Below are 17217 nucleotides of genomic sequence, written 5' to 3' on the forward strand. Positions count from 1 at the left end.
CTAATATATTAATAAGGTAGCCTATTTTTTCATAATTTCTAGGCTTAATTAGTCTTTTGGTCCCTTAAAGACATTTTAGGTTTCACAATGGTCCCTTAAAGAAAAAAAGGTCTGGATTGGTCCTTTAAAGACACATATGTTTCTCAATTGGTCCTTTCCGTCAATTTTTTACAAAAAACGTTAGTTTTAGTTGACTGGATTGTGGATGCCATTAAGTGTAAGTGGTCTACCAAAAACCTTATTAATTTTTAAAATTTTAATCATTGGAATTTTTTGTTATATTTGGAGTTAAAATTTAACGGAAAGGACCAATATGGCAAACATATATGTCTTTAAGGGACCAATCTGGGCCTTTTTTTCTTTAAGGGACCAATCCGAGCCTTTTTTTCTTTAAGGGACCATTGTGAAACCTAAAATGTCTTTAAGGGACCAATAGACTAATTAAGCCTAATTTCTACATTATCATTTATATTCAAATATTAATACGAAGACATAAGGTTTTTTTGTGATAGTTTTAACATTGTTCTTTTTCTATTTTTTTACCAAATATTATATCTTTCTATTTTTTTAATCTTTTAATCTACTTCCCAATAAATTACTATTTTATCTTATCAAGTGAGGAGCGGCAACGCCGCGACTCCCGTGCGGACGCACGGGTGTCCTGCTAGTTCATAATATAAAAGCACGGATAATATAATGAATTTGCATATGCAAAAAGAAGTGCTTCCTTGTGATTGATTAGCCTATCGACAGGGTTTCATAGGAATTCTCTAAGGAAGAAACCAATCAACAGAAGCAAAGTAAAGAGAAATGAACTCTTTTAAGTACGAACTATTTCTCAGTATTTTGATGTTTATTAATTCTGATATCTATTTTGATGTTTTGCTTAATGCTCTACATCGTTCACCACGATCATAAATTGCAGCACATAAATGAAACAATTAGATGAAAATAAAAATACAACGAATTAAAAAAAATTATAAAATTAGTATGACATACACTATGTGTTCCATAATGCAAAATAGTGTTGTTAGAATGTGATGGGAGGATGCCCCTCGGAGGGAATTGTGGAAAATTTGATCCACCGAAATTTGGAATTCCATTGTACATAAAAAAATAGTTACCAACATACCCAACACCATGGTTCTATCCAATGCTCCGGCTTTCGTGTTTGATGGTGCGATTAACATCATATCCATTTCAATTCAAAATAACTCATAACATTTCAATTCAAAATAATAATTGTTAGCAATGCAGTACAAATATATAATTACGTTTTCAATGTTAATTGTGATATTCTGAGTCACAGAAGCATCAGTCTTTCTAGTGTCTATATTTGTTGTTCTTTTATTCACAACATTTTGTGTGAAAAAAAAAGCTTTGTCAATTGTTTTATACAGAGTGTTTTTTGTGATTCATCTTGTGGCTTTCATAGACACCTAGACATACAAGATTGAATATGTATATAGTTTATTCAACTTACATTTAAACCATTTGATTCATATTCAACGATTGAATCTTCATCCTTATTCTTAGGGTTGACAATGAACCGAACCAACTCGAAAATAGTTCGAGACTCAATTCGGTAATTAATTCGTTGAACTTAGTTTGTGAACGAAACGAGTCAAACTTGAGTTGAAAATTAAGCCCGTTAAATAAATGAGTTGAACTTTAACTACATATAGTTCAACCTGTTTGATTCATGAGTAAACTCGATAATTTTATTTTATGTATATACAAACACATGCATACATCGATATGTGTGAGTACGCAGGAAAAATGCATCATATACATAAAAAATAGTAGCCCAAATGCATTTGAAACAATAGTGAAAATATAGAAGTCCCACATCGGAAGTTTTTTCTACTACATATAGAAAAACTATCTATAAAAGCATAGTGCGGATTCCATCAAAGTGAACTCAAGGATGGCTGTGTTTTAAGTTTAAAATTTAACCTATTTAAGACTGTTTAAAATAGTTAAAAGTTATTGAGCTATTATTAGCTCATTTAAATTTGAATTATAGTTGAATTTATAAATCTCTGATCTCATGACATTATTCCAGTGATTTTTGGGCAAATCACTTTTTTACAAGTTTGAACGAGTCAAATTCGAGTGAATAAAAATGTTCCGGTTTGATTTTTTTTTTTGGTTTAAATGAATTTTATAGTGTTAAATAATTTTATGTAAAAAAAATTATAAATAAATATTTTATAAAAGTTTCAATTGAAAAGCATGGTTTTTTTTTTTTGGTACATTAATTGAAAACCATTGTTAATAAGTGTTAAAATCAAAATACTAGTACTCTCCATTAATCACTCATTAAACTATGTACAGTTAACAATTTAAATTTAAATAAGAATATAATTGTAGAATACTAGAAGCACATGGATGGTTAATTTTCCAACCACCGCCACCTCATAAACATTGTTTTCAAATCATTTTCCTTTCTCCTCCGCGTCCTTCATCTCTCCCACTCGATTCTCTCTACATTCTATCACAGTCCCCACACAGTCCATCTCTCTCTCTCTCTCTCTCTCTCTCTACCCTACCACAACCTCTCCTCCGAGCAATAGTAAATTTCACGCCTCTGCTAAATTCATCGTCTCTTTCTCTCTCTACCCTCCTCTTTCACTTCACTTCACTCTCTAAATTTAGCACCCTAACTCGTTCGCGTGCATTTCCTCAATTGCATTTGCATTTGCGATTTCACAGTTTCGCAACGGTTTCCAATTCCATGCGGTGCTGAATCGGGAAACAATTGAACCAGATCTGAACCAACGCGCACCAGATCCAACCTCGCTACAATGGAGGAAGCACTGGAACTGGCACGTGCCAAGGACGCAAAGGAACGAATGGCTGGTGTAGAGCGTCTCCATCAAGTTCTAGAAGCTTCTAGAAAGAGTCTAAGTTCAACTGAAGTTACTTCTCTCGTCGATTGTTGCTTGGATCTCTTGAAGGATAGTAGTTTTAGGGTCGCACAAGGCGCTCTTCAAGCTCTGGCTTCTGCCTCTGTTCTCTCCGGCGATCATTTCAAACTTCACTTCAACGCGCTTGTTCCTGCTGTCGTTGATCGGTTAGGTGATGCTAAACAGCCTGTTCGTGATGCTGCTAGAAGGCTCTTGCTCACTCTCATGGAGGTATGTTCCTTTTCATTGTAATTTGTATCAATCCTGTTGCGATTTAGTGAATTGTTAGTTATTATCAGTGTTGTAGAGAGAGAAATTAGGTGAATGTTAGATTCGGAATAGCTTCTTGTGATGTAGAGAATCTTGGAATCTGCTTTGGAAAGTGAAAAAAGTACCAAGTGTTTGAGTGATGAGTACGAAAAACTGATAAAGGTAGTTGTTGGTTGGAATTTGGAAAAGTTAGATCAGGAATATAACTTTGAGTGTACGAAGAGAAAGCTTGGTGTTATTTATATCATAGCAATTACTAAGCGAATCTTTCATTTTTCTAGGATTGGTGGTATCTTTTGCTTTTCTCATGGACATTTTGAGTTTTAACCGGTGCCAGTTAAGATGTCATATTATTTCCGGCGAATGAAAAATCTCATGAGTGATCATTGATGATATACATGGTTGGCAGTGGTTTATCAACTCTTAAAAGGCTTTCTAGTTCTAAATCATATCACAATATCTTTGAAAAGAATTCTGTCCAACCTTAAGGCCTATCTGGGCTTTGCCATGCAGCCATAGGCTATTGTCCATAGCATTCTGCTTTAGTGTCATTTAAGTGTAATGCTGTGCTATTTAAAGCTTCATCATGAGATTCTAGTAGATTGGATTGACCAAAGGTCTTAAAATGAAATCCAGAATACTTGATCCTTTTGTTTTTTAGAGCCATGCCAAATCATTCTCAAGCCTGCTGGCAGTTACTTGGTTAGAATCTATGATGAGCCTATGTGGTGCATCATTCCTTGAAAAATATAGGGTATACGATAAATAAATTTAGGATATATATATCCACAAAATATAGTGATGGAAATTTGAAGATGGGTGAAAAAATGTAGGGATATAAATTGCATCTATTGTAGTTAATATATATAAGTGGGAAAATGGGAATTAGGAGCTGAGTGAGTGAAGTGGTGATATAAATCAAGAATACTAATGGTTGTGCACTCTATATATTATGTACAGGATAGGTTTATACTTTATACAAGTTATGCTGTAAGCTATTTATTTGGCTGTTCTTGGTTTGTTTGCATTTTTTGGTGTTGGCATTAGGATGTGATATAGCACAAAATAAATGGAGTGTTTTGTGGCAGATGTTTGTAAATTCTGAATTTGATTAGCAACACCTTATTCAATGTTGAAAGATTCATTTGGAATACCATTCTCTGCATTTCCTAACAGCAAAATGCTTCAATTCACTTATGATGATTCTGTGTGTGGTTTTGGCATCCATGAATCCATCCAGCACACATAGAATAGAATCATCATAAATGTCTGAAGCTCTTTACAGTGGCATTCCTCATCCCTGTGTGAGGTCCCCTTGGGCCTGATTTTTTTGCAGTTTTAAAACACTTTCTATGTACCCTTCAACTTCCTTTCATTTTTAAATTCTATTATTATTATTATTATTATTATTATTATTATTATTATTATTGCAGGTTTCATCTCCTACAATAATTGTTGAAAGAGCTGGGTCTTTTGCTTGGACATGCAAAAACTGGAGAGTCAGAGAGGAGTTTGCGCGAACTGTGACATCTGCAATTGGTCTATTTTCATCTACTGAACTGCCCCTTCAACGGGCTATTCTTCCTCCAGTATGTTTGTTGACTTCTACAAACAAACAGTGTATATATTTTTATTTATTTATATTTTTTGAACGTGATCTAACTCGTCAGAAATTGATCCATAACAGACTTTGCAATTGTTGAGTGATCCAAATCCTGCTGTCAAGGAAGCAGCTATTTTGTGCATTGAGGTAAGCATAGCTTATCTCATCATATAATTGAAATTTGAACAGGCTAATTACTACATACATTGTTATGTTTATACCAGTTGCCCCAAAAAGGATTAATGCCATGTCAATAATTTTCATAGCCAAGTAAAGAAGAATGGATTGCTAAAATTCTGTGTAGATTTTAGCTTAATGTTATAGTTATATAAACACATTATGCTGATGTGTCGGATAATATCACAAAACACACATATATGAATATTGGAGTCCAGATCCTCTCCATTTGGAATGGAAATTGACATCTCCATTTTGGTTCATGTATGACTGCTATGTGGCTAAGAAAAGAATCAACGGCTGTGATAGAAAAATTAAATATTTGTCCATTAAAAATTAATAAAAATGTGTTTTGAAACTTGATCTTCCCCAAATCTCATTTCTCCAGGTATCATCTCAAAAAAATCCGTCTTCTCCAAACTCCACCCAAATACCGCCCCACCATTATTGTACCTTGCGTCGCTTTCTCACTCTTAACTATTGGGTTACTTTGCTATATCATGTCTTTGTCCGTCAGTATTTTGAAGTGAAGTCCACAGACACATGCAAGTTTATGTTTTGGTTTTGAAAAGTTTCTGTTCTGATTTTTGCTAAATCATGTGTTGGGTTTTGAAAAGCTTCAGTCTTGATTTTTCCTCATAATTTTATTTGCTTTAAACAACACAAGTTATACTGATATCCATGTGTTCCATGTTGAATTGGTGACAACAAATCCAAGGTAAAATAGAACAAAGCTATTGAACCAATGTTAAGCAACATAACATACAAACTGAATCCAAACTTTGACAGCAAAGTTAAATGCCCTCGCCTAACCAATGGAATTGACAATCAAACAAAACTTATTAGCACCATGGAGGGCAGTGCAAAACGGCGGCGAGATGAGCTATTGTTCTTGAATTCTCTTTACGCAAATGATACTTGTGTTTTTTTAATTATTTATTAATGAATCTCAACCGTCTGTTTTTTTACACATAGAAATAGAGATCTCCATTTCCTATGGTAATGGAGAGGATCCAAAATCATGAATATTGAGGAATGGGAAAATGTAAGCGGCTCTAGACTCTAGTTAAGGCCTAGACACTGTGATTTGAGGTCCGATTCACACTATGTGTAGATTCTAGACTATTTTACAGACAAAGCTGATGTTAGAAACTTGTCTTGTAAACTTGGCATGGCTCTAAATTTAAGAATTGATGTAATGTAGTTCTTGGAAAATCTAAGTTATGTTTTAATGCAACGTATTCAGTAATGCATGTTTATGTTTAATTGGGTCGACCTTTTTTTTCCCTAAGGTTTATTAAATGCTTTAATAATTGATATCATAATGCAATAGGCATAGGCTGATTGAATAATGATATATGCATAGTTGAGGACAGTGTTTGGAAGATTTAAAATTCAGATGAATATTTTAATTTCCTCTTTTTACAGGAAATGTTTGCGCAAGCTGGGTCTCAATTTCGCGATGAACTTCAGCGCCACAATCTCACTTCTTCTTTGGTAAACATTAAGCATAAAAATGATTTCATTATTGTTTAGTAATATTTTATTCATTATCATATGCATTTCACTGTAGTTTGGACATTTGAAGGTTCTTTTAAATATTCACATCTACTACTGTGCGTTTTTAGTTCATTATGCATTGCATTCCAATGGTTTCAGGTGAAATATATTAATGCTAGGCTAGAGGGGATTCAACCAAAAGTTCAGTCTTCAAATGGTATTTCTAGTGGTTATAATATCCCTGGAGAAATTAATTCCAAGAAAAGTAGTCCAAAGGCTAAAAGTTCATCAAAGGAGACATCTCGTTTTGGAGGTTAGAATATTTGCAATTTATCGATTCCAAATGTTTCTATTCTAATTCATATATTTTCCATCCCTTTCTTTCTGCTGTCTGTCACTGTGATTGCCCACTAGTCTTATTATTTGTTTTTAATTATTACTCTCCGTCCCATAGTAATAGTCACATTTACAAAAACAAAAAAAAAAGAGTCCCAAAATGAATGTCACTTTCAATTTGTCCCTCCCTTTTCAAGGGGAGTCGTAGAAGTAAAATGATTCAATGAGGATAAAGTTATATAATTAAAAAGGTATAATAAGTAACATCCAAAGTCATACAAATTTTTTCCACATTATATATTGTTGTGATTCTGTGTCTGGTTAGACAAATATGTTACCTACACTTATGGTTCCCTTGTTAGCCACCTTTTCTATGTATTTTGGTGCTTTACTAATATGTATTTCGTTACTTGTTAAACATGAGCAGGAGAAGGTGATGTCACTGAGAAAGGCATAGAACCTATCAAGGTGTATTCGGAGAAGGAATTTATCAGGGAAATCGAGAAGATTTCATCTACCCTTGTACCAGAAAAGGACTGGTCAGTACGAATTGCTGCCCTGCAGAGAATCGAAGGTCTTGTTTTGGGAGGTTGGTGTTTCCCATCTTCCTTTTACCTTTAAGGAGTATATGTTGTATGCTCAAATCCAATCTTAAGCCCTCCGTTTTTTAGTTTAAATGGGCAAGAACATGTGTCACTGTAAGGATGTCTTTAACATGAGGTTGATGTGAAGGATGCTCGTGGTTATCTTAGATGTATTCGGTTTTAGTTTTTTGTTTTTACTTGTGGCTATTGACTCGATATGTAAGTCTTTGTTGACTGAAGTATTGAATCAAAGAGTTATGAAAATGAATATGCCTTTGTTAAAAAATAAAAGAGGTAAAGAATGCTGGTTGGGGCCATAAACCGTAGGTCTGTTGTTAAACTAAATGTGAGTTCATTTATAGAGGTGGGATTTTTGGATTCTATTTGTATAAATATGTGACCTCTATGTTAGTTGCATTTTTAATTAGTAAGTGATCAAAGACCAACATGTTTTTTGAAAGTCTACTTTAATTGTTTTAATTTTTTAAATTCTTTGTAATTTTCACGGAGATGTCAAAATTAAATACAACTTCATTTGTTTTTTGTGGCATGGATGATAAACATCTTTTGAGTTTGCTGCTTTTCAGGAGCTGCTGATTATCCATGTTTTTTTGGAATCCTAAAACAGCTTATTGGACCTTTAAGCACACAACTGTCAGATCGTAGGTCTACCATTGTGAAGCAGGTGCCCTGACAATCTCTTCTGTTTAAGATTTTGTACTTGTAAACATATTACTTTGTTGAATTGCAGGTATAGCCTTCTGTTCTGCGACCCTGTTTTAGGCAATTTGCGAATATTCATTGTTTAGCCATGTAATAATGACTTGGCATTCCTCCTTTGAGAAAGCTTAGGCCTAGTTTGTTGAGTTACAACATTGTATAAGCTTGTAACTTATGCAAGCTTCAAGCCCTTGTCATCCCTATAATCTTGTTAACAAATAACAATTGAAACTAAACACAAGCGAAATGAGCTTGTAACTTATGCAAGCTTCAAGCCCAAAGTTCTATTTCATGGAGGGGCAATGTTTGTTTTTTTACTCTGTTGTTTGACTAATTTTTAGTTTAGCTTACATTGGAATATCATTACTAATCCATGAATGTTTTCTGTTTGGTATTCACTTTGTTTGTTCTAGGCATGCCATCTATTATGCTTTTTGTCGAAAGACCTCTTGGGTGATTTTGAAGCATGTGCTGAAATGTTCATACCAGTAAGTTCAACTTTTTATCTATGTATATCATTTATTGAAAGTTTTATAATCGAAATTAATACCTGACCTGATAATCAGGTCCTTTTGAAGCTGGTTGTGATTACTGTGCTTGTAATTGCAGAGTCTGCAGATAACTGCATAAAAACGGTAATGAAATATGCTTTTTTAGTTTCTATGTTATTTTATATCGTTGCAACATTGTATTTTCATCTCTGTCCTCTATTTTCCAGATGCTACGCAACTGCAAAGTTGCTCGTGTGCTTCCTCGAATAGTTGATTGTGCAAAAAATGATCGCAGTGCAATACTTCGTGCAAGGTACGATTTATCCAATTTTGGGGATAGATATGCCAAAGTTTTTGTTTTAACTAAAACCATTTGTATTGCAGGTGCTGTGATTATGCTCTTTTAATACTAGAACATTGGCCTGATGCACCAGAAATACAGCGGTCAGCAGATTTATACGAGGATATGATAAGGTGTTGTGTTTCAGACGCAATGAGCGAGGTAGCTTATGCAGGCTATTTGATGTTTGATACATGTAGATTGTGCATCATTATCATATTTAAATGTTGACTAAGTCTTCATTGCTTTGTTCTTTTTCCATCACACAATGCAGTTGCATTGTAGCTGAAGTTGTACGAAACAAAAGCGATTCCTTATTTTTACATTTTTGTTTCCATGAAAGGTATAATGTCAGGACAGGCAATATTTATGCTGAAATTGTGAAAAGCCATAATCAAAGTTATTTATTGGTTTTCCGTGTCTTATTTTGCATGCGTGTGTGGTAAGGAATAATTAAAATTCTGAAACTCTGCATGAGAAAACTCCTGTAGAAGAGCCTTGGCTACCCAGAAAATTAATTAATTTTGTATAACTAAGTAAATTTTATATTTAGCTACCCTAATATATATTCGACTACCTCAAACAATTATATTTGTAAAAAACTAGTCGAAGCAGAAAAGTCAAAAAGTTATCACTTGATTGGTAAATTTATTCTTTTGTTGTGATACTTCTGGTCTCTATAGCAACTATAGAGCTTTGTTAGCAATGAAAATTGTCAAGACAAGACTCAGATACAAAATAGGCGATGAGTTTCTTGCAAATAGTGTTGCTAGTCTGTTTGGCACAAAGTTTGTTATGGATGAATTTGACTCATTGAAGTGTTGTCGAGCTCAACTTTCCTAAATTGCTATTGTCAGTTTTTATTACCTTTGTACTGTATTGAAAGGGAAAAACTTATTGGTTCTCCAAGGAGTTGTGTTGTGAAAAACTTACCGCTCCTTTGCCATCAAATTCCTTATGGACTCAAGTGACTTAAAATTAAATCACCACTCCTCTGCCATCCTGTTTATTATGGATTCAGGATTAGTAACTTAAATCATCTGACTTGACTACGTCTATTATTCATCATTTCATATGCAAACTCTATTAATTATTCATCTATGAGGAAAGTTCTCGGTTAGATGTGCTAAAAGTTCTCTTGCATTATGCAGTTTGTTTTATATTTTAATGTGATCTTTAACTTTTTCCTAGCAAACCTTATTCTTTTCATCTATATAAGGTTTTTTTTGGTTCAAAACAGAAGCATTTTTCATATTTGTTGGGATGTTGACATGGCATTTTTCATATTTTGCCATTTTTTAAGTTCCAAGGAATGTGTGCATGAAATTGATTGCAATATGAAACTTGATAGGTGCGGTCGACTGCAAGGATGTGCTATAGAATGTTTGCAAAAACTTGGCCAGAGCGTTCCCGTCGCCTATTTTCATCCTTTGACCCTTCTATTCAAAGGGTATGTGTTTATTTGAAGCTGTCATTCTTCTTTTATTTTGTTGCATAAGTCATCTTTTGAAGTGACTACGATTCACAGTTAATAAATGAAGAGGATGGAGGCAAACATAGGCGACATGCATCGCCTTCCATTCGTGATAGAAGTGCACCGATGTCATCAACTCCTAATCTAACTGGTTATGGAACTTCAGCTATTATTGCAATGGACAGAAGTTCTAGTTTATCATCAGGGACATCTATGTCCTCTGGTGTTCTTCTTTCACAAGCTAAGCCACTTGGTAAAGGTACAGAACGTAGTTTAGAAAGTGTACTGCATGCAAGCAAACAGAAGGTCAGTGCTATTGAGAGCATGCTTAGAGGTTTGGATTTGTCAAATAAGCATAATTCATCTGCTCTGCGATCTTCAAGTTTGGATCTAGGTACCAAATAAGTTAACCTGTTAGATATTTTATTTCTACCTCACTATTAATGCTTGTTGCAGTTCAATGATTGATGATGTCAGTGTTATTGTTTTAAAACTTTTTGTGAGCGGCTAAATTTATCTCTTATTTCCCCTAGTGCAGGAGTTGACCCTCCCTCATCTCGAGATCCCCCATTCCCTGCTGCTGTTTCAGCCTCAAATCATCTGACTACCCCTTCAACAACAGAATCATCTGGTTTGGGTGTCAATAGAGGTAGTAGCCGGAACGGTGGTTTGGGTTTATCTGATATAATCACCCAAATTCAAGCTTCCAAAGATTCTAGCAAGTTATCATATATTAGCAATGTTGGTATTGAGCCTTCATCAGATTTGTTATCATACACAAGTAAACGGGCTACTGAAAAGTTACAAGGAAGTTCTGTTGATGAAAATAGTTACACCCGGGAGACTAGGCGATATATGAACCCCAATGTGGATAGGCAGTATATGGATGCCTCTTATAGAGATGGGAACTATAGGGATTCACAGAATGGTTATGTCCCCAATTTTCAGAGGCCACTATTGAGAAAGAACGTAACTGCACGTGTGTCAGCTGGCAGGAGAAGGAGTCTTGATGATAGTCAATTATCTGTTGGAGAGATGTCAAATTATGCAGATGGACCGGCATCTCTTCATGAAGCTCTTACTGAAGGACTTAGCTCAGGTTCTGACTGGTCTGCCAGGGTTTCTGCCTTTAATTACCTTCACTTGTTATTGGAGCAAGGTCAAAAGGGTATTCAAGAAGTTGTCCAGAATTTTGAGAAGGTAATGAAGTTATTTTTTCAGCACTTGGATGACCCCCATCATAAAGTCGCACAGGCGGCTCTCTCCACACTTGCAGATATTATTCGTACATGCCGAAAGCCCTTTGAGGGTTACATGGAACGAATGTTACCCCATGTTTTTTCTCGTTTAATTGACCCCAAAGAGCTTGTTAGGCAAGCATGCTCTATGACTTTGGAGGCTAATGCTAAAACATACAGTATAGATTCCCTCTTGCCCGCATTGCTACGCTCTCTCGATGAACAAAGGTCTCCAAAGGCTAAATATGCTGTTATTGAGTTTGCAATCGGTTCCTTTAACAAGCATGCAATGAATCCAGAAGGTGCTGCTAATATTGGCATCCTAAAACTATGGCTTGCCAAGTTAGCCCCATTAGTTCACGATAAAAACACAAAACTTAAAGAAGCAGCTATTACATGCATTATATCAGTATACTCTCACTTTGATTCATCTGCAGTTTTGAATTTTATTCTTAGTTTGTCAGTTGATGACCAAAATTCTTTGAGACGAGCCCTTAAACAACGCACCCCTCGCATTGAAGTAGACTTAATGAACTATCTGCAGAACAAGAAAGAGCGGCGTAATAAGTCTTCATATGATCCATCTGATAATGTAGGAACATCCTCTGAAGAGGGATATGCTGGTTTGTCTAGGAAAGCTCATTACATTGGGAGGTATTCTGGCGGTTCTCTCGATAGTGATGGTGGCAGGAAATGGAATTCCCAAGATTCAAACCTGGTTAAAGCCAGTCTTGGCCAATCAGCTTCTGATGAAACTGAGGAACATCTGTATCAGACTGATTGTGATAGTGGTATTGTTAGTTCAAAAGCCAAAGATCATTCTTACACAGTCAATTCAATGGATCAAAACTTTGGCTTTCAAACTGGCCAACTTGGATATGTGGATAGTAGCATGAACTTCGAAGGTCTATCATCTGATGTGGATGCTAATGGTCTCCTGTCATTAGAACATTTAAACATTGCCGAAGGCTTTGAACATCTCTCTGAATTGAACCATAATCATCACTCAGCTGAAGATGTGACGGTCAACCACCTGACAAACACAGGACTCGGCATTCCTCAAATTCTTCATATGGTGAGTTGTGCAAATACTAGAGCATGAATTAGATCTTTCATTTGTTATTTTTGGAATTACAAAAATTCCCTTACAAAAAGAGATAGTTAGATTATGCAGGAGGGTGAAGTATCCTCTAAGAACATAAATAAACAGCAGAAATATATAGAATGTAGCCCCACTTTAATTTCAACCCTTTCAGCAGATATGACTTTATTTGATCTATATGCTTTATAAACAGTCATTGTTTAAGTTTACTTTAATAGAGTTTTATTTTGGATTTTCTCATGACTAAATATATAGCATTCGTTTGTGTAGATATGCAGTGGGGGTGATGGAAACACTATTTCAAGCAAGCGGACTGCACTTCTACAGTTAGTTGAAGCTTCTGTAGCAAATGATCATTCTGTTTGGATCCAGGTATGTTTGATTTGATTTGATGAGTGCCTCTCTCCTTTTTGTCCCACAAATGTCGTTTTATATTGTCAAACTGATGTTTTTGAGTTGATAATTATTAATATTAAAATTATATAATGCTATTTATCTTCAGTTTTCAGACACCTTATCCAAAAAGGAATTTCTAGTGGCATATAATAGTGGGTTTTTCTGATTTTTATATTTCTGTGAGTTGTCTGATCAATAAATAGAGAAGTTCTGCACGCATCATGTTAAAACAAAATTGACCAATATATTTGGGTTTCTCTTTTTAGTTTGACGTTTGTTTCATGGTGTAATTGCAGTATTTCAATCAGATTTTGACTGTTGTGCTTGAGGTTCTGGATGATTCAGATTCCTCAACCAGAGAGCTTGCTCTTTCATTGATACTTGAAATGCTTAAAAACCAGGTTCATACTCCTTTTGAGCCATTTATGTCTTAGATTATTCTCTTCCTCATTTCTGTACTTGCAATTGCAGATATATTTCCTTTTCTGTGCATATCCGGATATGCTAAAAAAATGTTTTATCTTTGTGTTTGTTGTTTCCAGAAAGATGCCATGGAAAATTCTGTTGAGGTTGTAATTGAAAAGCTGCTTAACGTTACAAAGGATATTGTTCCCAAGGTAACTGATTTAACTTAATCCTGTTCTTCTAGTTTGTCTTGTGCATGTTATTTTTCTTTGTAAGTCTGAGTTTTCATCTTTTGTCAGGTCTCAAATGAAGCGGAGCACTGCCTGACAATTGTTTTATCTCAGAATGATCCATTCAGATGTTTAAGTGTATGCATTTCTTAAGCTTTCTACCTTTTGGCCCTTTTTGTTTCTTTGAAAAAAGGAGTAGAAGTTTGTATTATTAACTTGAAAATTTTCAGGTTATTATCCCTCTACTGGTTACCGAGGACGAGAAAACTTTAGTCACTTGCATAAATTGCTTGACCAAGGTAAATTGCACAAATGTTTATGTTTTGCTTCTATGTAATTTAGGTAAATTGTGTGACTAATCAGTCTACATGTGTATATTTATTATCTGCACAGTAATCACTAATCAAATGCTGTTGCATTGTGATGCTAAATCTATAAGGGCTAACAACTAGGAATGAATCTGTTAGGATCCTTTCTTTGAGGAAGAAAGAATTCCTAGAATAACAGTGTAAAAACATGTTCAAATGAATAAAGATTACAAACAAATGAAGGATTTCTTATTTATGTAGAGAGATTGAAAGAGAAGATACAAAAGGTTTACAAAGGAGCACTCTCCTTTCATACTGAATTAACCAGTCCCAAAACTCAATTATTCCAATAGCTATCCTTCCTCTCCACCAATTGAGGGCTATTTAAAGACTTGTCAATAACCAAAATAACAACTTTTAACAATCAACTAACTTCTATTAACTAACTCTTAACTATTCTAATTATCCTATATTCTATATCCTAACAGAATCACAATCAACAACAACTATTTTGCATTTTACATGTGCATATTTCCAACACTTCCGCATCAACTAATTTGTATCATGTTGTATCCATACCATACAAAGATACGTTTTTGTGCATATATAAATTTGCTTATACATATTCATGTTTAACTGAATATTATTCCCTTCAGATTGTGGGGCGGCTCTCTCAGGAAGAACTGATGGCTCAGTTACCCTCATTTCTGCCTGCATTGTTTGAAGCTTTTGGAAACCAGAGTGCGGATATCCGTAAGGTACTTGAGGTCTTTTGCTTGCATCCATTACTTAATGGTCCACTTGACACATTTAAAAAAGATTACGTGGTAAAATATTTCTGTAGTGCGAGAACATTGTGAAGTGGTATTTTGTTTCTAATTCTGAAAAATTCATCCAACTGGAGATTAGGGGAGTATGGCTTTGCAACCATGATTTGGTTTGAGCAAAAGTTAGTTATAGTAGGAATTTCAAATGCCAAACTTAACACACTCACTTCCCTGGAAATGTCTTGACCTTTTTTCTTATTAAAAAAATAATGTCTACTCCCCAGTTCCCCATTGCCACCAGTACCTACCCACTTCTCGCTGTCACTACAGTTCACCATCCCTTCCACCCATCCATCACTGCAATTGCCACTTGCCCCAAGCCCCCAACCAACCCATTGCCCTTTTGCCCCAACCGATAGGTACCTTTCTACCCGATGTTTTAAAAACTGGACCGGTCGAACCGCGAACTGGAGGGGTCGCCGGTCTGGTTCAAATGTTAGATCGGACATGTAGTTAGAAAGGAGCGAACCGCTAAAAACCGGCGGTTCCCCAAACCGCCAGTTTGATTGCACTTTTTTTTTCCAATCAAAATGATGTCGTTTTTTTTAAAAAGGAAATAGAAAAAACTAAACTAAAACTTTTTATTGCGCGTGATGACAATGTTTAGGATTTGAATTTAAAAACATGTGAGTTGTGACATTATGACATTTTCAAATTTTCAACTTTTTTAGGTGTCATGAACTTTTTAAGAGACCGAGTCATTGGTTCGACCTCTTTAATAACTATATAATTTTATTATAGAGACCGGTTCATTCCACCGGTTTATCCGGTTTAGTGATGTGGTTCGACCAGTGACCCGGTGGTTTGACCGATGAACCGGTGACCCATTACCCTCACCGGTTCGATAACCGGTCCAGTTTTTAAAACATTGTCTCTACCACCTTGGTTTATTCTGGCAATGTTGCCTAATTTAGCATGCGAAATATATGGATAGTTGACATGATGCTGGGAACAATTGTTCCACTAATAGGTTCAAATATTTTAACATCAATTTTGTCACAAGGATGATACATGTGACTGGCTTTGTCTGAAATAGTATCTTTGAATGAGAAGTTTGGTATTGTTTCTACTTTCTATCTGTATAATTGTTGGAATGTTTATTGCATATATTGTTTCTTTCTCCATTTGTTATTGGCCTCTTTATTATTCTAATTTTTTTTTTTTTTTTTTTACAAGCAATTCTAATTTTAATGTTAATGGTGGATGGAACAGACTGTTGTTTTCTGTCTAGTGGATATTTATATCATGCTTGGGAAAGCATTCTTACCATATTTGGAAGGGCTTAACAGCACACAGTTGAAGTTGGTTACCATTTACGCAAACCGAATCTCACATGCAAGGACAGGAAAATCAATTGATGCTGCTGCTAACGATTAGCAGGTTCATTGGGAAGTACATTTGTGGGTTTTGAATATATTCATTCATTGTTGTGTATTTTGTACATTGCGTGCATGAAATTTTTTGGTGGGCTTTTGTTGTTTCATTTCTTACCCTTATGTTATATTATTTTTTGTCTTCCCTTTTCCCTGTGGGGATGAATGCCAGATTTGGAGTGCTGGTCATGGAGTACGGTGCACAAATTGTAATTTCTTACCCTTATGTTATATTGATGGCTTAATTAAAAGACATTTTAAGTTTCATAATGGTCCCTAATAGAAAATATGGTCCAGATTGGTCCCTTATTAATATTATCATTTGTCACATTGGTCTCTATCGTTAATTTATTAATACTAAATATATTAGGTGTACCAACATTGTAGGTGGTCCACCGTATACCTCAATACATTTTTTAATCTTAACAATCAGATATTTTTGAAGAAAAATAAACCATTAGATTTTGAATGTCCACCGGATATAACAGTGCACCATCGTGTTCTTCATCCTTCATCATTCCTTCATCTTCTTCCTTCATTCCTTCTTCATGTTCTTCATAACTTTATCATTAATTCAACCCTAAAATTTCAAAACAAACCCAGAAAAAATAAATCTCAAAATCAACACCCAATTTCATATTCTTCAACACCACCACCACCACAGATCCCAGATTCGCCATCCCTACAAAACAAAACACAAAAACACAAACATGATCACGAGCTTCCTGGAACGCAAATCGAGCTTCCTGGAACAGCAATAAAAAATTTATGCTTTCTGAGAAATTGCCTAAGTATGAATTGACGGCAGAAGATGGGAAGAAATTGGCAAAGGAACATATGAAACTGACAATACCTTTTTTTCCTTTAATCGATGGAAAAAAAAAAGAAAAAGAAAGATGCAAGATCTGGGTTTGAGGAAGAAGATGAATAAAAG

At 35.0% G+C, this 17217-nt stretch overlaps 1 protein-coding gene across 1 annotated transcript; it reads left to right on the plus strand.

Moving 5' to 3' along the window:
• Nucleotides 1-2368: 2368 nt before the first annotated feature.
• On the plus strand, nt 2369-16550 carry LOC123896804 (CLIP-associated protein-like). The gene is made up of 21 exons (XM_045947186.1): nt 2369-3140; nt 4613-4768; nt 4867-4929; nt 6388-6456; nt 6619-6772; nt 7223-7384; nt 7967-8064; nt 8513-8587; nt 8666-8734; nt 8818-8903; nt 8975-9092; nt 10282-10380; nt 10459-10798; nt 10943-12717; nt 13015-13116; nt 13437-13541; nt 13683-13757; nt 13845-13913; nt 14006-14074; nt 14740-14841; nt 16123-16550. Exons 1-21 carry the CDS (start codon nt 2808-2810, stop codon nt 16285-16287), a joined length of 4284 nt encoding a protein of 1427 aa, XP_045803142.1. The 5' UTR covers nt 2369-2807; the 3' UTR covers nt 16288-16550.
• Nucleotides 16551-17217: the final 667 nt, after the last annotated feature.

Source organism: Trifolium pratense, linkage group LG1 (assembly GCF_020283565.1).
Source record: "Trifolium pratense cultivar HEN17-A07 linkage group LG1, ARS_RC_1.1, whole genome shotgun sequence".
Lineage (NCBI taxonomy): Eukaryota > Viridiplantae > Streptophyta > Magnoliopsida > Fabales > Fabaceae > Trifolium > Trifolium pratense.